The 24121-nt window shown below is 37.1% G+C and overlaps 1 protein-coding gene across 1 annotated transcript in view; it reads right to left on the minus strand.

Annotated features, from left to right (window-relative positions):
- lrp6 (low density lipoprotein receptor-related protein 6) overlaps nucleotides 1-24121 on the minus strand; it is a 188196-nt gene that overhangs the window by 33106 nt on the left and 130969 nt on the right. The window contains exons 6-12 of the mRNA XM_043709456.2: nucleotides 20996-21392; nucleotides 20384-20555; nucleotides 4010-4226; nucleotides 3156-3445; nucleotides 2192-2418; nucleotides 961-1145; nucleotides 384-710 (exon numbers count right to left, since the gene is read on the minus strand). Of these exons, the coding sequence (XP_043565391.1) occupies nucleotides 384-710; nucleotides 961-1145; nucleotides 2192-2418; nucleotides 3156-3445; nucleotides 4010-4226; nucleotides 20384-20555; nucleotides 20996-21392 (1815 nt within the window). The remainder of the gene's footprint in view (nucleotides 1-383; nucleotides 711-960; nucleotides 1146-2191; nucleotides 2419-3155; nucleotides 3446-4009; nucleotides 4227-20383; nucleotides 20556-20995; nucleotides 21393-24121) is intronic.

A 24121-nucleotide genomic window follows, 5' to 3' on the forward strand; every position in this document is an offset into this window, starting at 1 on the left:
TACACCAAGATACAAGAAAGGTTCTTTAACATTCATTGCTTTGTTCACTGTGCATAAATACTACCATTTATAATAAATACAATTTATAATTGTGCAAAATATTTTAACCTTATGCAAAATAAATGCAATCGGTTCAACAGATGGCAAAAGGCTGATGTCACTTTTAAACTCAGGTTTCCATCTTTTCTTACTTGTAGCTCTAGAGGGGCATGTCTTGACAGTGATACTGTGAGTCAGCAATATGTTAAGACAAGAAACTCAGTGTGATTCCATCCCTCTCCCTCACTGCTTCAGTGTTCCATTACAGAGTGGCATTTTATCAACTTTTAAAAATATACGCCTTATAAACAAACTGCCAAATAAGGTACTATAATATTCCTTACGGCTACAAGTTTTGTTGTCCACGTTCAAGTAGTAGTGAGCAGGGCAGCCACAAACATAGCCAACGGTTGGCATAGCCAAACACAAATGAGAACAATGTCCATTGCTTGAAGCACACTCATTCCAACCACCTTGCCTTGAAGAATGAAATACCAGTATGTCCATAACATAATCTAAGTGGCCTTGAATAATGGTGCGATTCTGGCCACTCGTTTTATTGGCTCGTTCAATACTGCGGCGGCTCCAATCTGTCCAGTAAATGTAGTCTTGATACTGCGTTAAACCAAATGGATGAGGCAAATCATCTGCAATAACTTCACGGTCGAGACCTACAAAACAACCAGTTAATATTCCATTAGGAAATTCATTTGGGTCAAACATTTCAAAGCGTAACTGCTCATAAGAGGTTATCAATTAAACCAAACCCCAGTTACACCTATAGTAGCTGTGTTGCCCAAAACTTAAAGATTTTTCTTGAAAACCCTCTCCAATATTACCATGAAAAATGCAGAACAAAATCAATAAGAAACGAAAGAAAGTCAACACGTACCTCCCAATTTAAGTACAGTACAAACTTACCCAACATATTGGAGGATTCAATTAGACTTGTATCTAAATCTGTCCAATAAAGCCGTCGCTCTGCATAGTCAATAGTTAGTCCATTTGCTCGTCCAACATTTGGTACCAAAGTGATACGCCCTGTTCCATCCATGGCAGCCCGATCTATCTTTGGCTTGCCACCCCATTCGGTCCAATACATGAATCTAAGATAATACATACAAGTTAATGGTGCAGTTATAAACATAGTCAGTCAAAACATTTTACAATACTTAATGACAACATAAAAGATTTGCTTTACATTGTAAAATGATGCTATGAGTCAATGGTGATCCTATCTGTTGCTACATTGCTGGAAAAAAACTCAGCTTTCTTCTGACAAGGAAAAAGCAAGAAAATTATTTGGCAAACTAAGGAATGGCAACTGAGTCACCGCTTGCCCACTCTTGTACGGATACCATCAGCCAGATAATGTTATTGGAGCTGGTCACCAGTATGTTCTGGAAATATGAGAAAATTAGCCCAAAGAATATTCAGAACTTACTGTTACTTACTGTCCATTACATCTATGATTCTTAAACTGGAGACTGCAAAATCTTGCAAATTTGAGGAGACTTCTCAGACAACATGAGAAATAAGGCAAAAGTGGGTCGTGAGCAAGGCTGGTCTTAGAGATAGATGACAAACCCAGGGCAGAGAGGTCAGGGCTTGGAACTTATCTTGCCATGACATAACAATGCAGCGCCACCCGACACTGAAGATCAAAGCTTTTTGGTTCAAGACCCTGAGTAAAGTAATATTCTTAATTGAATAGGTATCCATTTTCCTAAAAATATCCTTCACATGGAGAATTTTTCCATTAAAAGTAGAACAATGCAGGCATGGGTTCCTTGATTACTAATTTATTTGGGAGGACTATCTTGAACCAGAAAAACTTTAGAATCACTGCATTACATGGTAACTATGCACACAACCTGATGTCACAGCAGCAATGTATGGAAACTGTGCTGTATTTACTAGTGTGTGTTACTAAAGGAATCAAATATTGTAGTGGCTTTATAAAGTTCATCTTTTCACCTAAAGCAGTTGATGATTCATTTCCAAATAATAAACTAATGCCAAAATTATTGCTCCAGATAAAAACACTTTGGGAAATGTGGGATTAACTGATCAATTATTAAGAGAAGAATTTTGGTCATTTTCGCAAAGCTCAGTTTTAGATGAAAGCCAGTATGCATTTTTAGTAACTCACCCTTCAGCAGGATCCAGTGCCAAAGCTCTGGGGCTGTCTAGGTCTTTCCACACCAGTACTTGTCTGTGCTGTCCATCCAGTCTTGCAACTTCAATTCGATTGGTTCCAGTATCAGCCCAGTACAAGTTCTTCCCCAGCCAATCTACTGCCATCCCTTCAGGGTAATCAAGCCCAAACTCTACAACATGCTCCAGAGAACTGCCATTCATGAAAGCCCTGCTAATGGTCTGTAAAGTAAAATAGAGAAGTACTATATAATGGCTTAAACATAGTCAGGGTCTGAAAACTAATCAGGTTACTTATCTTTGCTACGTGTACCTTGAAATTTATAGTATGTTAATAACAGTCATATCAAAAACTACTTGAACTGAAAACAAATGCTGACTTTTAAAAACACCTATTTGTATGGACTAAGGAATTTAAGAAATGTAACAAGCCTCTAGTTTTCCTATCTTCAGGATAATTTATTTTCAGTCTTAACTGGTTATCCAGCAAAGCTTTGAGATATGCTAAAGTAATTTGTGCTCACATTATAATCAGTAGTATGGCAAGTTTCACAATCTGCTAACTTGTAAAACTGTATTTTTAAGAAAAATGTATTTTTAAGTAGTAATCCAAACTATTCCAAATAAATTGCTGGGTCCATGGTCTTTAATGTTCCCATTTCTCATGAAGAAAAATTGTTGTATTATATTGTAAATAAACAAATTTAACAAAGGTAGTTTTCCTTCCCCTCACCAACTCGACTAAAATATAACTTTTTAAAAAACAATTATACAAATGTTCAAGTATATTTTCCAGAATCATGATTTTCTTTCTCTACATGATAGAAGTACAGGTTATTTTTATACTGAAGCTGCAATTACTATTCTAGCAGCATCCTGCGGGAGCCTATTAGCCCTGGCAGCTCAGAGACACACAGATACCAGAAAATCAGCAGTAGCAGCAGCAAGGCTTTATATACCTTCAGGCTAATATCCGTCCAGTAAATCCGGTTGTCAGTCACATCGAAATCCAGAGCAGAAGCTTCCTTTACCCCAGTCAGTGGAATAGCCACATTGTTATTGTTTGTTTCGAGTGAAATCCTTCTGATGTCTGCTCTCCGAGAGAAAAGGAGGAAAGCTTCGGGTACTATGCAGGTTTTCATATCCCTGATGAGCTCCAAACCTATTGGACAGGCACAACGCACACCCTGAGGTCTGTACAAACACAGGTGACTGCATCCACCATTATCTTCTGCACATGGGTTGGTACCTGAAAAATATTAAAAATAACCTACTTGACCTGCAAAAGTGATGATGATTCAGTTACAATAAAAGGAGAGACTTCTAATAAATATTCAGCAATAATAAATTTCAATCAGTATTGTTGCTATTTACTAAAATAATTACTGTGGTTTTCCTGAATTAAAACAACAAATGAATAGAGTGTATTTTTCACAACTACCTAAGTTTTATCCGACAAAATGCAACTTATGGAAGCTTTTATCATAGCAAATCCAACAATAACTAATGCATTTACTTTTCAAGCCACGGTTTGGATTAAAATGGGATTTTCTTTGAAAATTGCACCTTGGATCAGCATTCATGTTTCGAACAAGCAACCAGTTTTCCTGACTTTCCATTACCTCTCTCAAGTTCCCAAACATTCTCCAATGGCACAAAATTGGCCCGTTTAATGGAACTTTTCACTGACAACTTAATGCTTCTTGATAGCAACAAGAATTTTATTCAATTTCTCATTTCCCACTCAGAAATACAAGAATTGACAGAATCCTCTCCTTTTTAAAAAAGGTTGGCATCTGACGTTTTTACTTACCCAATATCTGATGAACATTTGTGGCCTTTAAGCCCATCAAATCAGGCAGCTGGTCAATGATTATCTCTCGTTCAGCAGATCTTTTGTCAACACGTTCAATGCTACGGCGCTGCCAGTCTGTCCAGTAAACGTAATTGCCCAACAAAGTAAAACCAAAGATGTGTGGTAGTTTATCCTCAACAAGGACCCGTCTACCAGTGCCATCACAGTTCATTACCTGTTTTGTAAGGAGAGAGAAAATCTACATTCAATAATACTGTACTTAACTGTAAGGAAAACAAGGTTTCAGCCAAGTCTTTAAATCACATTTGCCGAGTGTTGCAAATTTTATTCTTCCTTGTATCCATCTGGCTCCAGAATAACATTAACGAGTAATCTAAATATGACAGGAAAAATTGAGTGTTTCCTCCACATTGGCTGAAGAATGCTTGAGAACTTATCAACTATGTATTCGATAGTTAAACAAAATCTCAAGGGTAGTAATTATGGTAATTTCCACTGATAGCTGCTGGACAGGTTAAAGAGATGAAAATTAGGAAATTAATCTCCATAAGGCTTAAACAGGAGGGCTGGGTTCATGATTTAGGGGCACAGATATAACATTTTGCATCAGTTTTACTGGTCAATGGTGGAAATTAGAATGGAAGGATATGGAATCATTACAATACACAATGATGCAAAAAGGTTCAGTTTTAAAAATAACCAGGACTCAAGGCCCTGACAATGAGCTCCTTCGGCTATATAAAGAAATCAGAAAAGATTGAGACACATATGTTGTATCATGTAATGTTCGACTATACATAGCCAACACAGTCCTCTTGTTAAGGAAGAATGGGAGGCAAAATTAGTTAACCATTAATCAGTTAATATAATCTCAATTGTTAGTAATTTTAGAATTAATAATCACATATCAATCAATAAGCAGTAATCAAAGTCCAAACTGGATTCATTAAAAGTCTGGTCAGGTACAGTAAATTGGAATTTTCTTTTGAAGATGTGACTAATTGGATAGATAAAGAGAATGCAGCAGATATTGGTGTGTTTGGATTTTCAGAAGGCAAAGTCCCAGGAGAGAAGTTAGGCATAAGTTTCACAATTTAGGATTCTGTGATTTTTTTTTTTCAGAAAAAGCCTTGAACAGTTTCAACAAGTACTCTCAGCAAAAAACTCCAAGTGCTAGCTTTTTGGGACAACACCACACTGAGTTCTGGGAGATGGACAGAAAGGAATTATTTGAGGAGCAGGAAAGGCAGTTGTTTATGCACAGATTCCAAACAATAGAGAGTTAAAAATGCTTGGCTTTTCTGGAAGACACCTTGCATCCTGCTGAATTCAAAGCTTTTCAATCTCTAATAGTTTTAAAGCAAGTCTTTGGAAAAATCAGGACAAGACAGCTGCAAGGTTTGAGCGAAGATGTAATTTTATGAGAGTCCAAAGTGGGTTCATATATACTACTCTTTAATTTGTAATGTACTATTCTCTCATTATACCCTTTTGTTCTGTACATTTTACTTACTGACAGATGAAGCCATGTACAATTAAACTAAACACTGATCTGAAAGATTAAATCTGTTTCTCTCCACAGATGCTGCTAGACCTTTTATAGATATAGGGCATTGAGAATAAATACGATAAAGGTGAAATCAACTCTCGATAGCTTAAGAGACCAATCTCAATTGTCCACAACTATACATAGATCTGCTTAGGCAGTCCCTAGGAATCAAGGATAACTTGCTTCCAGTCCTAATAGATTGGATTCATTGGCTATCTTAGAGCAAATGTGTGAACTACAAACTCTGCCACATGTGGGGCAAGTGCTACCTGATAGTTTGGAGAAATAAGATGTTTGGAAGTTTGTGTGGTGTTGTGTCTCTGATGCCTGAACTCTACTTCTGTGTGCTCCTAAAGTCTCTCAATATATTTGGTGCCTTCCCAATGTTCTTTCCAACAAGCATCAACTGCCACCCTCTGTTTGGCTCTCAGCAAGATGGGCAATCAGGTGCTTTACCATCTCAAGGAACCATGCATATTGTCAGGGCGTGTATGCAGTTGGTTTTCTCATGCTGTTTCTACCTGCTATTTGTTCTTCATGTCACAGGTTTTACATCATACACTAATACCTGCAAGACTGCTGCTTTTCTCAAGTATAACAAATCTGTCTAGTAGTACAGTTTAAGAAGAAAAACATCAAAGAAACAAAAGATTGCTGGACAACAAGGAAAGACAGATTTAGAATTTATGGACATTGATCCGACTGGAAACAGTGTAGCCAAGAAGCCACCAATAAGTCCACTTTATTTACTCACTAGATAAAGATACAGAAATTCAGGATTTATAAAACAGTGAACTTTTGGAATATGTAGTCATGTTAGCAGAATGTGGAACCATAATTTCATAAAATATAATGCAAGACTGTACATTCAGAGAATAGACAATAGGAAAAAAAATGAGGAAAAGGAATGGACACTTAAAGATGACACTGAAAAGCAAAGCACATCTGTTAGAAAATTGATAGTATTGATAAATAAAGGCAACAATTACAGTTAAACAGTTAATTAACACTAATAGTTAAGTTACAATTGTAATCATGAATTTAAATGAAATATTGTACTTTAATAGAGCCTAACCAGTGTGCAACCTTGGGTACCCAATTATAGAAACTGTATGAAAGCTGCTACTGTCTATGCAATGTAAAATTGCTGGAGGTGAGAATCTACAGATATGATAAGAGAACCATTTCCAGTGGCATGGAGAAAGCAAGGAGACTTAAAAGAGGGTTTCCAAGTTGTAGAAGATTTTGATGAAATCGGTCAGTGAAGAAAATATATCTTACTGACAATGTAAAGTTAAGAGAATAAGGTATAGATTACTGAAGTGTATTTACACACGACCGTTGGACCTTTGTATGCTTTGATTGGCTAAAGCAGGGACCATTCAAATCAATCATAGTTTCATGGTTAACATTACAAGACTAGCTTTCATTTCCAGACTGCAGCTACCATTTGAATTCACACCCCTAGAAAATTAGCCTGGATCTTTGATTATTGGCCGAATGCGATTGCCAACCACTCTCCTGTCTCCCCGGCTACCTTATCCTGTATATGCTAAGAACGAGATCAAGACAAAGTTGTCAGAGTTCAGTTCAAAATGATACTGGATTGGCAATCTCTCTGATAAGCAGGAATGGCTGATGTTGAAAACGAACACTACAGCACCATTTATAATTTTGTGGAACCAGTTAAAATGTCAGTTAGTTTAACTCGAACCAGTTGGCAATTACACACTTAGTGCAGTATCCAATTGGAATTAAGTGGAAGCAGTTGTGTTGACAACCAACCAACCCCCTCTCTCCCAGAGTCCTCACTTAACATTGTAGCTCCATTCCTGAAAAGAGCAATTTTTTCAAATGAAATATAATTAAGCAAACCCACATTTTCCAATTAAATCCAATGTAAAAGCTGTAGTTCAGTTTTGCAGGTCATTTCACATGAGAATAGAATGTCAAAATATTGCATCCTGTAAACTGAAATAGCTTACATTGCTGAATTCCTACATTTGAAATTAAGTAACTTCTAAAATAAAATTTAAAAATTGTTGCTGCTTCTACTTACCATCATGAGCCCTGACGCTCATCCCAAACTAACATCCCAGTCACCACCTCCCTCTCCTGAACCTGGTAAAGAGCAGTGTCAATGAGGAGGAGACTTTCCAGCCTCAGCAAGAAAGGAAGGATCGGCAGTGATCAAGAGGGTCACGAAGCAAGAGAGGTTACTTAAAACTGTTGCAGATTGGGTTATCGAAGACCTGGCCTGAAATGATGTTACAATGGAAGTTAAACAGCTGAGGGCAAATTTAGAACCTGCTACTAACTGATATTAAACTGGTGACTAAAACCAAGGCAATTAAAAACAGGGGTTAGGATAAAGCCATAAAATGAATGCATTATATTTGTTTATACAATACTCAAATTTGAATAGCTGAGAAGAAAGTGTGTATGCTACTGGCTTCCATTAGTTTGAACAGTATGTACCCCCACCTGAGTGCATGTTAAAAAGTTCCAAAGTTATACTCAAGAGTTGGCACCCTTGTTATTTGTGGTTCCCTTTCATACATGAATCATGAAATCACAGAATTGTCACAATGCAGAAGAGCATCATCTGGCTCACTGTATCTGCACTGGCACTCAGAATGAGCAATTCCCTTAATGCCAATCATCTGCCTCTCCCTGTAACCCTGCACATTTTCCTTTTCAGATAACAGTCTAATGCCCTTCTGAATGTTTCAATTGAAACTGCCTCTGCAACAGTCTCGCAGCATTTCCAATCCCAGCCATTCATCGATTGAAAAAGTTTCGCACATCGCTTTCAAGTGCTGCCAAATAGTTTAAATCTATGCCCTCTTGTTTACAATTCTTTCTCCAGCAAGAACAGATTTTTCCCAACTTACTTATCTGGACCCCTTTTGTTCTTGGATACCTCTACGAAAATCATTCACTCAGCCTTCTTTCTTGAAGACGAATAGTCCTAACTTCTGCAATCTATTTTCAGAGCTAAAGTTCTTCATCCCCGAAAGAATTCTCGTGAATCTTTTCTACATTTGCTCCAATGTATTCACATCCTTCCTAAAGTACAGTGCCTAGAACTAGCAAATACTTCAACTGAGGCCGAACTTCTTTTCTGTACAAGTTCAACATAACCACCTTCCCTCTTGCATTGTATGTTCCTATTAATAAAGCCTCAATAAGTACGTAAGTTAGCTTGCTGAGCTGGCAGATTTATTTTCAGATGTTTCATCACCATGACTAGGTAACATCATCAATGAGAGTCTCCAGTGAAGGGAAGGTAGAATGGCATTATGGTAGCCCACAAATCTACCAACACACTTAAACAGTGACTAATAAACCTAAAGGATCCATTAGATACTACCATAAAAACTAACGTCATTTACAAAATACTGTAAAAAAAAATCACATCATCAAACAAGCAGGAAACTTGCCACCAGGATACATGAACACCAACTGAACCAGAAATGACATCACCCAACTTAAGAAACCAAGACCTATAAATAGAGAGGCGGGACATACCACCAGTGCTTCAGAGATTCTCACTGATGTTACCTAGTCATGGTGTCTGAAAACAAACCTTCTCGCTCAGCGAGCTACAAATCTTCTCAAAAATTGATAAAGCCTGAATCTCGTAAGCTTTATTAACCAGAGGTTCTGTCACCTTCAATGACTCATGCACATGTATACCAAGTGCCTCTGATCTTGCATCCCTTTTCAGAATTTCGCCCTTTATTTTATCTTGTCCCTCTATACTCTTCCTACCGAAGACACATTATTTCACATTTCTCTGCACTGACCTTCATTTGGCACCTGCTTGTCCATTCTATCAACTTGTCTATGTCCTTTTGAAGCTCTACACAATCCTCCTCATAGTTTAATGATGTTTCCAAATCTCAGATCATCTACAAACTTTGAAATTATGACTGTATATCAGGAAAAGCAAGATTCCAACACCGAAATCTGAAGCATATTATAAACCTTCCTCCAGCCCGCAAAACAGCCATTAACCATAATCTAGAGCAAAGATTACTGCAGATTTTGGAATCTGAACTGAAAACAATAAATGCTGGAGATCACAGCAGGTTAGACAGCATCCATAGAGAGACAATAAGCTAACATTTCTCGTTTAAATAACTAGAGCTCTGACGGAGTGTCATCTAGACTCAAAACATTAGCTTGTTCTGTCTCCATGGATGCTGTCTAACCTGCTTTGACCTCCACCCATTAACCATTACTCTCTGCCTGTCACTTTGTCGATTTCATTACTCTCCTTTTTATTCCATGAGCTGTAGCTTTGCTCAAGAACCTACTGCATGGTACTGTATCAAATGCCTTCTGGGAGTCTATGTACACCACAACAGCACAGCACTCAACAGCCCTCTGTTACCTCAAAAAAAAATTTAACAAATTAATTAAGCATGATTTCATGTTGAGCAACCTATTCTACATTCCTTAATTAACCTGCATTTGTCTATGCAGCTATTCATTTTGTCCTATTGATTTTAAATTTTATGAAACCCTATGCTGCTTCCTTTTAGATCATGTAAGTAATTTGCTCTCAGCCTGAAATCCTTTACTATTATAGGCTACCAACTGACTGCTCACTACAGCTTCTCTCCTTGGACTCTTTTACAGCAAAACCCTTATTAATGATCAATTCTCCAATTTAACAGGTAGAAATGTTGGCGTTATGGAGACAAAGTATCATATAAGATTTATATTATGAACCAATACTAAAATAATTTCAAAATTAGGCCTTTATCTCACCTTAAACCATACCCAATTCAAAACTAGTTGATGGGATTAGTTTTGATATATCAATAAATGTAGATTCAACTCAGATTTTTTGCATAATCGGTTTTTACTCCATAGATTATAAGAAATTAGGTGGCAAGAGAAGCAAATCATAAGACATGCCATAAATAGGGAATATTCTCCCACAGAGTCTTTGAACTTTGTCTATGATCAAACTTACACTTCAATCCAAATCACGTTTGGGTCAAAATATTCAAAAGCATTTTTCCAATTTGTATTTTCTAATTAGATATGATCAATGCTTGTAGGCTACTGAATGACAGCTCCTAGCAATTAATAACTTTTGTTTAATTAGATGATTTGCAAAGAGATATTATTTATAATTATTTCATTTATAAAGATGCAAAACACAAAAGGACAATTCTGATCAACCTGTAATAATAATTTACCTTATTCAAATGAGTGACATTTCATTTGTGAAGATGACAAAATGCACAAAGTAGTCCACACCAAGTTTTGTTTCATATAATTAATGTACTATCAGGGTTTAATAACCATTTACTGTGCATGATGACAACCACTGAGATTTCAGTGCTTTGGGAAATTTTCAAACATTTTCATGATTATATTTGCTTCAGACACTGAATCAAATTAATCAAATATATAAAAAAACTGATAATTCATTTTGGAATTTACAACAGTACTATTTTAGTGGAGGTGCTTAAGAAATACAAAGCAGTTTCCATTAAGAGTTGCAACAAAAAGAGCTGGCCCACTGAAAACAGAATTAACATAAGATTGACATTTATCTTCCCAAAAACAGACTTACAATCATGTCAGCTCTCAATTTTTAAAGATCTCCACCATCCAAACTTCCTTTCCTGCACAAACCATACTATCATGTAGATTTCACAATCTGAGGCCATCAAAAAAACTTCAACCATAGCATGAATATTGTCTACAACAGCAAACAACTGAAGCTATACCACAATCACCTCTAGACACACTTCAGCAACACTCCAACATAATGCAGACAAAACAAATATACTGCTTGTACTGATAGCAACTGATGTGCTCGAACCTTAGCAAGAATCTGGCAACAATTTTGATGTCTTATTTTACACATACAAATCACTAAACTAAGGAATTAAAGCAGGAACAATATAAAATGTAATCATGCAACTGCACTTTTCTCAAGAAACAAGAACAAAGATAAATTTAAATCTCCAAAGAAAATAGTGATCTGACTAAGGATTGAACTGAATAACCAACAAAGTAGGAATCCATCTATCTGACCTTAAATTATAAACTTAACTTCTGGTTACTTTAATTTACTTACAAAATACATAATCAATATTTATGTTGTGCACATATGTGGAACAATGGTGTTACAATAAAAAAAATTAAAATAAAGTCGTTAGACACAACAATACTAATTATACCAGGAAAAATAAACCACTGCAATCCTTTTTATTAAACAGAGATGTCTATCTAGATGAGCCACATATCACCACACAGAAAAAAATGGATCAAACGGTTACTGTGCATTACTACTCATGATCTGGTCAATATTTAATGGACAGCCAAAAAGAAAACAGCATGTGTATGAATCAGTAGTGTTGAAAAGAAAAAGGCAAAATTGGAGTGAAAACAAAAGAAACATGACAAATAATGTCAATTAGAGGTACAAAACAGACTTTACCATAATCTAATTTTAGGATATGACAGATTTTGGGTGTGGAGAGTGGTGCAATGATGGGTTACTGAGAGTAAAAAGCCACATTCTTGAGCTACCTAGTCTTTAGCTGAAATAGTCTCATGGTAATGCCTAGTAAGGTGATGGCAGAGTGGTTATGTCTCTGGATAATCCAAATTAATGTTCTGGGCACATGGGTTCAGGTCCCATCTAGACAGATGGTGAAAATTCAATTCAACAAAGAGGCAGCTTAATGGCAACCATGTAACCACTGTTGATTGTCATTAAAAAGTTACTCTTCGTTACAGAAGGAAATTTATCATCCAGTTCTGAAAGAGTCACCAATCTGCTTTCTCCCCACAGATGCCACCAGACATGCTGAGTTTTCCCAGTAGTTTCTGTTTTTATTTCAGATCTCCAGCATCCGAAGCTCTTTGTTTTGATGTAAATCTGCCATCAATATCTACTCTGTCCTGTGACTGCAGATCCACAATAATGTCATTGATTCTTAACTGCTCTTTGGACAGTTCAGAACAATTGACATCCACACACCATGAATGAACAGAAAGAATGCCAAAAAAAAAACAATGAGGAACTTAGTGCTTCTGAAATCCATCAAATTTCCATCAGGGTTCCAAATCCTACCAGCAAAATAAAATTAAGCCTCATCTCATCTCAGTGAAGATTAAAAATGTTGACATGAAAAAAAAAATCAGAAAACGTTTTTGAAACTTACAATTTACATAGGTTTTGTTTTGTTGAAAGGCCTGTCTATCTTCCTTCCCACCTATCTGCTCCACCCTCCCTTCTGACCTATCACCATCATCTCCCCACCTGCATCGACCCATCACCTTCCCAGCTACCTTACCCAGCTCCAACCAGACCCTCTTATTTATCTTGCATCCCCCTTCCCAAACCCCTACATTCTTGATGAAGGACTTATGCCAGAAACGTCGATTCTCCTGCTCCTCAGATGCTACCTAACCTGCTATGCTTTTCCAGCACTTTTCGACTCCAATCCCCAGCATTTGCAATCCTCACTTTCTCCAACTAAGCAAGACATCCAAGTTCAGAGATCTAAATAGATTCTGACCAGAGACAGCAGGATGAAGACAATAAAAGGTAAAACAAAGTCAAAGTGGTAAAATGTTAAGGTTTCTGAGGAATGGGTAAAAAAAAATAGCATACTGGAGGGCATGCCACAGTAAGACGTTAAATGGTTTAACGATCTGTTATGAATTCTAATCTGAAGGGGCAAAGGAAATAAATGTTGTAGGTGCTAATGCATAACGAGAATTGCAAACTGCGAAGTTATGAAGGGTAATACAAGATGGATTTGAAAATGAAAATAGAGATTCTGAATTAACTATATTGGGTCGCTTGCCGTAGCCTTCAATGGCACTTGTGGGGTATATCAAAGGAATGCAACGTTGCTATCTTTAAAATTGGGTGGTTTTATGATATGGGATTTAAAACAGCTTAGGGTCAAACACAGCACTGAAGGTATGTACTCAAGTTTAGTTTAAGCAGGTTTCGGAGGATAAAGAGAGGGGGTTTAAGTATGCAATCTTACAGGATGTCAAGCAAATGGTTTTGGTGGTTGAATATCAAGTGCCACAACCAACTCCACTACAACTAGCTATTGGACAATACTTGATATTTGGCAATGATACTGGTTATTATTAATATATAATGAAAGCTGATCAGGTACCTATAAATGTGCTGACCAGCACTGCAATCTGAAGTACCTCTGCTCCCCTCAAGCACAAAATAAAAATAAATTAAAATTAAAATTTGGGATACTCAATGTCTAGAATTAGAGAGCAGCATTTGATAACAGGGAGTGAGAATTTTAAAATCAAGTTGTTGATTAACCAGGAGTAAAAAAGGGTCAATGAGTGTAAGGATGATGGGTGATGTGGATTTCGAGAGTTAAAAGTTATAGAGGGCAGAAGTGTGGTGGATAATGACAAGGGTAACAAGAAGGTATTGAAATAATCTGTGTAATGCCTGAATCCAGTTATAATCATCCATCTCATGATCCAATCAATGCAATCACAAAGAAGTTCACTAACCAAATAAACCACTGAGAATTTGGAATGGATTTCCAACATAAGAACAATAACAGACATTAAATACAGTATTTATCACAAAGTGCAAGAAACACCAAAAATACCTCCGGTAAGGATGCACAATGATAATCTCACAATAGTTCAAAAATATAGATGCAGCATAAACATGCAATTCAAAACAAAATCAACATGAATTGTCAAATGGACCATTTCTTCTTCCATTATGCTAATTTTGATTAAAATAAATAGACTGCTTTTATGCACATTTCCCATTTTCCCAAAAGTTTTAAATCTCTCAAATAATTCATAAAGAACAATAAGTCTCAACATAAAATTATGAAGGTGACATATTAGCATATATAGGCATCAGCCATAGTTCAGGTGCATCAGATCGTCTCCACCATCAACTAGCAGTGAGTTGTAGAACAAAGACTAATTGCAAAGCCTGAGGAAAACTTGTATACCTCAACTTCTCAGCTCACCACATTAATAACAAATGCAGATATCTTGAACCACAGGAGACAGCATCAAACTTTGATAACTTACGCACACTGCACGATCGTACTACAGTGGCTTAACACTCATTTCCAAGCCTGTTGCAGCCTGCAAGTCTGGTATGTATAAAAATCATACATCAATTAACAGTTGTGATATAATAGAACCACAACCCTAGCATTTATCTTGTAGAATTGGAATGCAAACATCGTGGTACTGATACAAGACATGATGCCACACCTGCGTCATTTTGACAAAATATCTTGTGCTTACTGGGATACTACCTACAGCTGTCATAAAGATTTGACTCCGAAAATGTGGGTGAGTCTTCCTTCCAAAAGTAGTTAAAAACAATTCTGAAACCAAGAGTGAAGTACTGAGAACAAGGGTTAGAAAACAGAAAAGGCACTCAAGGTTTTCACTATCTTCTTACCAGAAGCACTTGCTGAAAATGAAGATGAGGACTGATTAAACTGTGATACTGCCCAGGTTAAACAGTTTGCTTCTCATTCATTATTTATGGTGGAAAATGAAGTCACTCAGAAGTGGTGGTTATTCAAAACAGATATGGATCTGAACCCAATTCAAATCAGGGTCTCCAGAATAAAGTGGAGAGGAAGAGAAAAAAAAACTGCCTTAAGAAAGGATTCTTAAACAATAAGTAGGTACTCTCTGACCTGTTGATCAATTACAAAAACGTCTAATCAACTAAGAGCAGATTTATGACATTTCCGGAAAATTTTACATGTGCAGTGTTTTAATAAATATAAGATGTAAAGCTTGTGAATGCTAGGATTGGTTACAGAGATAATCACAGCTTGGATTCTGTCTTGTAGCTCTTGTTCATTCTAAGTCAAAAACCATTGTTGAAAAGGTCTCTCTCACTCCACCTCCACCACCGCCCTATAACCCCTCTGGGAATTTGGTCATCTTAAAAATATGTCAAATCTAGTTACACACTGCTGACACACAATATCGAACAGCCCTTCAACTGCCTGAGCTGTAAACCTCCTCCCCAAATCAATTTGTATTCAACTCAGTGTTCACTAAAGTCAAGGTTACAACCTTTGAATCTTCTCTGCTTGACTAAATGGAGGCCTTGTGTTTCATTATTCCCCACAGTAGGCAGTGCAAGCTGCCACTCACCGATAGAATTTTACCCAGTCTAGACAGCTAAAAACAAGCTTCTTTTTAGCTGGACTTTGTTGTCTGTCATCAGAGGAAAAGGCTGCCTCAATTTGAGGATTAGGATGTAAAATGAAGCATTCTCCGGATACTGGTTTTTGGTTCCCATCTAATACAAATGATTCAACAACAAGCAAGGGGGAAAAAAAAATCTTCTGTTTCTCTCTGACTTTATGCACAGTTCTTTATTAGGCAAATTACTGTGTGAACCTACTCAGAACCTCACTAAATACAAAGAGGCTGCAACCTCAGACTACACAAATGGCTTTGTTTTACTGGAAGAAATTCAACTATACAATACAGGCAAATGTTGACCAGACCTCTTAGTAAGCTGATGATTCAAAATGGATGATAGTTTCAAATCACAATTAAAGGCAAAAGATAACAAAATTTTAAGCCATTCCCTTCTCATTCTGCTTGTATATTTCTCAGAAGAAGCTTGAAACCGAAAATATGATTGTATTCCGCAGGTAGGACGCAAGTAGAAACTACACAATAGCAGCAGAGAATTAACACAAGGATTAAAGCTGTACAATTACAATCTCACCCCAGGTTACCACAACTTAATCATTTAGGTAAGAGTCACAAGTTCACTTCCCGAATACAGAATTTTCACCTAAACCTGAACACCAGTTAAAAAAAATGCTCAAGACCATCACATTAGAGATTATCTGACAGAGGTTCAATCCTTCCGCGAATATAAATGGTTTCCATGATCTTTAGTCGCTAAAACTGCTCCAGTCAATTTATTCTCTCATTCCCATACAGTACTTCTATCAAGGCCATTACTTCCTAGGCTCCAGGAAGCCAAATTAGAGTAACATAAAACAAAAACCTGCCATAACTGATTTACATACAGTCTCTCTCCTTGGGTAAAAATCACACAACACCAGGTTATAGTCCAACAGGTTTAATGGAAGCACTAGCTTTCGGAGCACCAGACTATAACCTGGTGTTGTGTGATTTTTAACTTTGTACACCCCAGCCCATCACCGGCATCTCCAAATCATCTCTCCTTGGGCACCTCAACCGCTGCTTTTGATCTTGAAAAGTTTCAGTACAAAAAGTAAAATCAAGCCAACTATCTCAATGCAAGTTTCCTGCTCAAGAGTACAAGTGATTCTTGAATAGTCTATGCAAATAAGTTTGTGGTATAAAATGTTCAAAATGCAACAATATAGCACTGCTTTACGCAATACTGACGTGTTCCACGAGGAGCATGTAAATTAACACTCACTAAATGCTTACATTTCACTTTTACAGCACTGAAAATCTGATTAAAACCCTCTTAAAATAACTGAGTGTGTAACTTCCTTCTACATCTGTTTTACAGCATCCCTCTCCCTTCATATTTCATCCTTTGTAGGAGAAAGGATGGCTAAATAACCTGCCAACGCCAGTTGAAGTTAGAGGTTATGGAGATGGATCAGTGAATCTAGGTTGGAACTGCCAAGCTCCAATCTGCACTAACTAATGGTTTATTTTTGTTTACAAAGCTGCAGACAATGCACTGGCTAAATCAACGAATTGTACCACTAGGTTGCCTTAGTTAAAAGGATTTCAAACATTTAAACAAGCTAATTTTTTAAAAAGCACACAATACTGGTCATTTCCTCTGTAAATTGCATGAAGCAGAAATCTACAACTCAACATTAATATGAAAAACAATCATGGCCTTCAAAAATACTTCCAAGGTATAACATTTCCCCTGATTGGGCACAGTCCACAAATCTATTCAATTCTGCACTTATTTTTCTAATAATTACATCCAATGGAAAATGTTGCATATTCTAATTTAGTTTCAAAGCAACCTAACTACATTTTATTAAAATTAACTTGAATGTTCAAAGTTTTAACTTTACGCATGTCTAATACTAGAGATTGAAAGTATTATCTTTATACTTTACAGGAAGCACATGCAAGTTGTGTTTGAAAGAACACTGGAGAGATTTCACTTATTTCAGTTTCAAGTATTGCTAATGAAAAACACGTTTAAATATATTTAGATTCAGAAAGCTGAAGCTTTCATGCTAGACTAAAGATGTCAGTAGCTGCAATTGTATCGTAGTTTACCAGCAGCAACCAACTGTGAATAATGACAAACCCGACTTCCAAGTTGCAGGCTGCTTTGCCCACTGTACACTGCCAGATAAACTCAGGACAAAAGCATCCTGCTGCACCTCCCGCTGATCTCCATTAACCCCTGCTGCTGCTTATTATCTCCTCAGGGCCCCTGTACTACAGCAGCTATGCCAAAGCCATGCTTCTTAATGAATCTGTCTCTGTTGATGTAACACACTGCATCTGCACACCGTCCACAGAATTGGTTACTATGCAATCAAAAGGTCAACCATAGGGGAACCTACATTCACAGGAAGTGTATTTTTAAAAATATTGAGGCCAGCTTGCAGTTGCTCTGCCTTTAACTGTCTGATGATTTCCATTCAACAAAAATCTTAACACAATTTGTACAGAGTTCTTAAAGCAACACTATGTTATTCGCACAATAGGTGCATTAAATTTTTCTTTTTTAAAAAAAACTGCCATCTGCAACATAATTTTTTGTGTTGCTCTAACAGGCTGTTTACAGAATGGCAAAATGGAGACTTGGTCCTAACGATAATAACTGGGCTGAGATTGAGTGTTTTAGCACAGAAAGGAAATAGGAAGGTAGGGAGACAAGAAAAATGAGAAATGCAGATCATTCCTACAGATCTCAATGGTGGTGCAGACATGGCCATGACAAAAACTGTGCTTGTGAATAAAATGAAGCTTCGTCAAATGGGGAGAGCATTTTGTTTTGAAAATATTTTAAACTATGTGGGGAAAAGGATCGGGAAATTAATTCCAGGTCAACTATCATGGCCCTATCAATGAAGAGTAATATCAACAATGTGGTAACTAAATCACAATAACAATACAGCAAGATGGCAGAAGAAAATTGAATTATCTGCACACGGTTTGTCTGAACCTTATCCATAGTAAAACACTAGAGTTGCAACAAGGTTTTGGAGAGAAACAAACTTAAAAAATATGAGTTTTCAAAAGGCTTTGTGTTTTCTTTATAAATGCTTGTGCATGAGTAACAGGAATATGCAGCACAAAACTAACATAAACAAGACTGTGGTTTAATAAGTAGGAATTGAGTAAAAGGGTGTGAACACATAAGGAAAGCAACCAAGTAGGATCATATACATATCGCAAATTTTTAACTCAGCATCTTAGCAACCAAGCAAGCTTGACTGAGTGAAGCAGTGTTCCAGATGTACACTAAAACCCATTTCTCTCCCCTCCAAATATCATAATAATCCTTCACCAGGACTGGGTATAATTGTTGGTTCCTTAGACACAAAATTGGTCCATCAAGCTGATGATTCCAGGTATATTGTTTCAAACTAAAGGTAATCACAGTGACAATGCTTTTAACAATTGGTGCACTGCCAGGAAGAGTATGTTTCACCAATTGCATAAAACTCGTCAACAGGCACTCTGTCGGGATTATATTCAAAAGTAACAGATAAGGTTTCAAAAATTAAACAGTGCTGAGTTTCTTTTCTATTCACCAAAAAGCAGAACATTCGTTTCCCAACAGGGACACAGGTAGCATATAAAAGAATAAACATTTTAACCATTTTGAATTCCTAATTATACACATTCCTTGCTATCACTATGTGCACAGTAAAGTCTCTGGTTGTCTGTGAATAAGTCTGTCAAGTTAAAGTAGACACTTGAGGACACTGGCTTATCTTGATCATATCAAAGTGTAAAAAACACCACATTCTCATTATAACGGACTTATGAAATTTCCTTGAGCAAAAGACTGTGGACTACTATTTGGGCATGAAGACATTTAATGTGGACCAACTTATTTTCTAAAGTATTTGCTAAAGTGGGACAGCACGGTGGCTCAGTGGTTAGCACTGCAGCCTCTCAGCACCAGGGACCCAGGTTCAATTCCAGCCTCGGGTGACTGTGCAAACTCCATGCAGACATTCTCCCTGTGTCTGCGTGGGTTTCCTCTGGGTGCTCCTGTTTCCTTCCACAGTTCAAAGATGTGCAGGTCAGGTGGATTGGCCATGCTAAGTTGCCCATCGTGTTAGGTGCGTTAATCAGAGGGCAATGGGCCTGGGTGGGTTACTCTTCGGAAGGTTGCTGTGGACTTGTTGGGCGGAATGGCCTGTTTCCGCACTGGAGGGAATCAAATCTATACAGAGAAGAACTTATTTGAGTATCATACTAAATCAGAGAACTGTGTGGAACAAGTGGATTGATTGACCTCCTCCTGTATTGTAACCATTCTATGATTCTATAACTTACGAGATGCACAATAGCTATTTTTGTTTTTATTTCATTAAATTCACTACGCCATCTATAAATGCAATTTCATCATACATTGGAACTACTTGTATTATTGCAACTGTCATCTTCCATTGTTTGTGAACATTAGAATACCGCCACAAACACAAAATATGTTTTGCTAAGATAAATAAACAAAAAAATCCTTAAAAAAATTCATTTCGAACATTTAAATCAAACATGTATACAAGAGTTTATAAAGTGCACAAAAATGATGGCAGTTAATATTCTAATGCACATTACATACAAACCTCTATCTTATCAGTTTTTGCATCTCCCCAGTACATTTTTCTTTCTTTGTAATCCAGGGCTAGACCATTTGGCCAGCCCAATGAAGTGTTAACAAGGATAACTCTGTCTGATCCATCTAAAGTGGCACGTTCTATCTTTGGAATCTCTCCCCAGTCTGTCCAGTACATGTACCTGTTTGGAGGAAACAAAGACAAATGTGACAGTGGCTACTTACTTTTTATAACAAAAAACAAACAAAATACTAACGAGCATTGCTAATCACCTTGGATTTTAAAAGGGGAGAGGAAACAAAATATTATAGGACATTTGCTCCAAAGAACATTCTAACTCATCACAGGGCTATAACTGAAAGCTCATGCAGTCAAATAATGACATTTCTATTTGTCCAGCCAGCGATGGTACATAAACATCTACAGCACACAGCATCATTAAGTTTTCAAAGATTCCTTACAATTTAAAATAAAGTGTTCGAGTTTTCTCCCCTTTCTATGAAGAAGAGCTTCCAAATTCAAGAACAGAGGTGAATTTAACACAAGGGTTCACCAATTAGACTTCAGCAAACAAAAAAGCTTCATCCCAAAATATGCAAGAAATATTAAATGAACTCTTACCCAGACATTGGATCAAGCACAATTGCTCTTGGCTCATCCAGATCCTCAGAAATTAGAATCTTGCGCATTGTCCCATTCAGTCTCGTTACTTCAATACGGTCTGTGCCAGTATCAGTCCAATAAAGGTTCCTTGCTACCCAATCCACAGCAATGCCATCAGGGTGGTTAATTTGGGAGGTCACAACAAACTGACTTCCTGAGCCATCCAGATAAGCACGCCTGATAGCACGTACTTCATCATCAGTCCAGTATATATACCCTTCAACCGGATCATAATCTATAGCAATTGCATGGCGGATATCATCCAGCTGTAAGATGACATCTGTAAAATCAGGAGTGTCTAAAGATATCCGCCTTAAGTCAGTTCGTCGAGCCAACAGCAATAATTCAGAAGCACCTTAAAAAAATGTTTTTTAAAAAACATACATAAGTTTACAGCTGGCATCAGTTTGTATCCTATTGACTGTCTTGCAAAATAACTGTTCAATTCAAGATTAACCTGAACGGAAATTTCACGGTATTTATTCAGAGCAAGGGCAAAAAAACACACTTACCAAACAGGACGACAAGAAAGACTCAGACAGAAACAGACTTAAAAATGCACTATAATATAATTATCTCTTTACAAGCAGTTGATTTCACTTGCTAATAAAATCTCTTAGGTATAAAGAGCTAACCTACTTCTGGTGAAGCAATTTGGTTTGTACAGCTGTGCGTGACCAATGGGGTACCACCATTCAGCTTCAGATACTTTACTCTCAGCCTTGGAGCAGTTTTATTGCTTTGATTGATGACAAATGCAGCTTTGTTGCTGGGAAGCTATGGCTAAAAAGCCTGTTAGATGCATACAAGTCATGACTCTATGGACTATCAATATGACAAAATAACTTATTTCAGTTATTGTGTCCTATGGCATTAGAAGGAGCAAGAGAAAGTATGTGTACTCTTGCTCAATGCCATATAATTTTACTATATTTTAGTTGTTTTAAAACATGGCTGGATATTTGAGCTGTTTTCTTTTAAGAATGTCTGGTTAAAAAATAAATATTAGGTTTAAAGTCTAGGGTGTATAAAATTTGAGAGCAAAACAGGAATAGATGTACATGCTGCACATTTCACAGTCACAATATCTTGTAAAGCAACTTTTACTTTATAGAAAAATACTCAAAGTTTTATTGACAAATGATCCTGTTCAAAAATGTTATGTTTGACAAAACACATACTCCTGATAATGCTACCTCGGCAATTTGTGTCTTTATGCTGATTAATGAATTCTCCATTACAGACACAATTTGGCATCATTACCACTATAATCCTTGTTCCTGGGAAAATGCCAATTGGTGGTGTCATTATTGCAAGCTGTGCAGATTGGATATGGGCTTTATTGAGGGATAATTCAGCAGCAGCAGTTAGTGAGGAGTCCGACTGGCCGACAATAGGACAGGGTAATGTTAACAACATATAAGCAGTGAATCAATTAAAACTGTAAACAATTAAGGACTACTTTTTTTGTCTGCAAATCTCTATGGCTATGAGAATAAGGAATATCCATGTGATTCGACTAGTACACATATTCCACCTTTTGTAGTCTGTGTTGAGCTTTTTCCAGGTCAATCCAGTTAAATGGGACACTCTTTCTATATTCTTCATCTCAATGGCAATAGGAAATTTGGATGTATCCCCAGCCACCATTTTAGGATATATTCCCGTTTTTAACAATACACAATGTTTTACAGCATAGAATATATCTATGGCAGCGGCTTTCCTTTTGTATCAAGCAGACATTTGAAAAATCAGGGCTGCCCTCACATGTTCATCTCCTAGCAACAAGAATCAGTCTCCCTACAAAAATCTCTTTCTTTATGGCAGTGTTTTTATCACACAAATTGTAGTGCGGATGAAAAAAAAATTCTGTTTTGCATATCTACAAAACTTCTTCCACTGCTGTAAGTTTCCATTTATCAGGTTTCATGCTGTATGCAGGCATTCACTGTTGGAATGTAAATAGCATGGTCTAGTCGTATCAATGGCTCATGTCAGTCTCTATTAGAAACATCTCAACCAGGCGGCCAATGCTTGCACCACGCATGACAAAACATGCACTCTCATTTAATTTAAGATAGAGGGAAAAAGAAAACAGTGAAGGTACAGATGAATGAAGAATTGTTCTTGTATAAGTCACAGGGCCACAGAACAAAAGATACCTTCTCCTTGCAATGGACAGAATACATGCAAGAATGGCCTAGTTATAAATCCTGACTATTCACAACTACAAGTTTCCATAGTTGCTGTTATTTGCCTAGGGTCAGCTCACCTTGTCTTCTATTGCAAAGATCATCAATCAATGCCAAATGGTGTCCTAAAACAAAGGTTACCATTTTACACATTCAAGTCAGCAAAACATATTTTTGGGGCACAACTGATTCAGCATTCAAATAATGAGATAAATGAGATTACTACTTACAGGGGAGGGCAAGGTGACTTTCATTAACTTTATCTGAACATGCTTTTTTAAAAAAAATTGTTCAGAATATCTATCTTGGAGGAGATGGTGTATAAACTCCAACCTATTACAGACACTGTACCCACTCAGGTTTAATACCAGAAAGAAAGCATAAAAACATCAGAGTTAGGCCACTGTTAGGGACAATGGGATCTAGAACGAGTGAGGATACAGATCCCACATTCAACATTCCAGACCAAATATCCACACCTCTGGACCAGGAGGCCCTGGTTCAAGTACCACCATCCCTGGAAGTGTGTCATAACACATCTGAACTGGCTGATTAAAATTTCAAGAGGAGGGCTCTTGTAGTGGAGTGGCTATCATGTTTGCCACACATGCAAAAGGTCCTCCATATAGATCTGGGCAAAAGCAGCAGTATTATTTTAGTATCAAAATATATGGTAAAGTATATTGTTAAGGACTCAGAGATGGTATCCCTCCTTCTGAGCCAGAAAATCCAGGTTCAAGTCCCACTTCGGCTGGAGAAATGCCTGAACAGGTTGATCAAAATGACTATAGCTTGAGGGATTATGTGGGACAGTAGTCCTTTCCCTACCTGAAGGCCTGTGTTCTAGACCCACCTGTTGCAGAGCAGTGCTGCAGCTGAACAGGTTAATTTT

This window comes from Chiloscyllium plagiosum, unplaced genomic scaffold, assembly GCF_037043375.1.
Source record: "Chiloscyllium plagiosum isolate Xiang-an unplaced genomic scaffold, Cpla_swu_hap1 HiC_scaffold_19, whole genome shotgun sequence".
In the NCBI taxonomy this organism is placed as follows: domain Eukaryota; kingdom Metazoa; phylum Chordata; class Chondrichthyes; order Orectolobiformes; family Hemiscylliidae; genus Chiloscyllium; species Chiloscyllium plagiosum.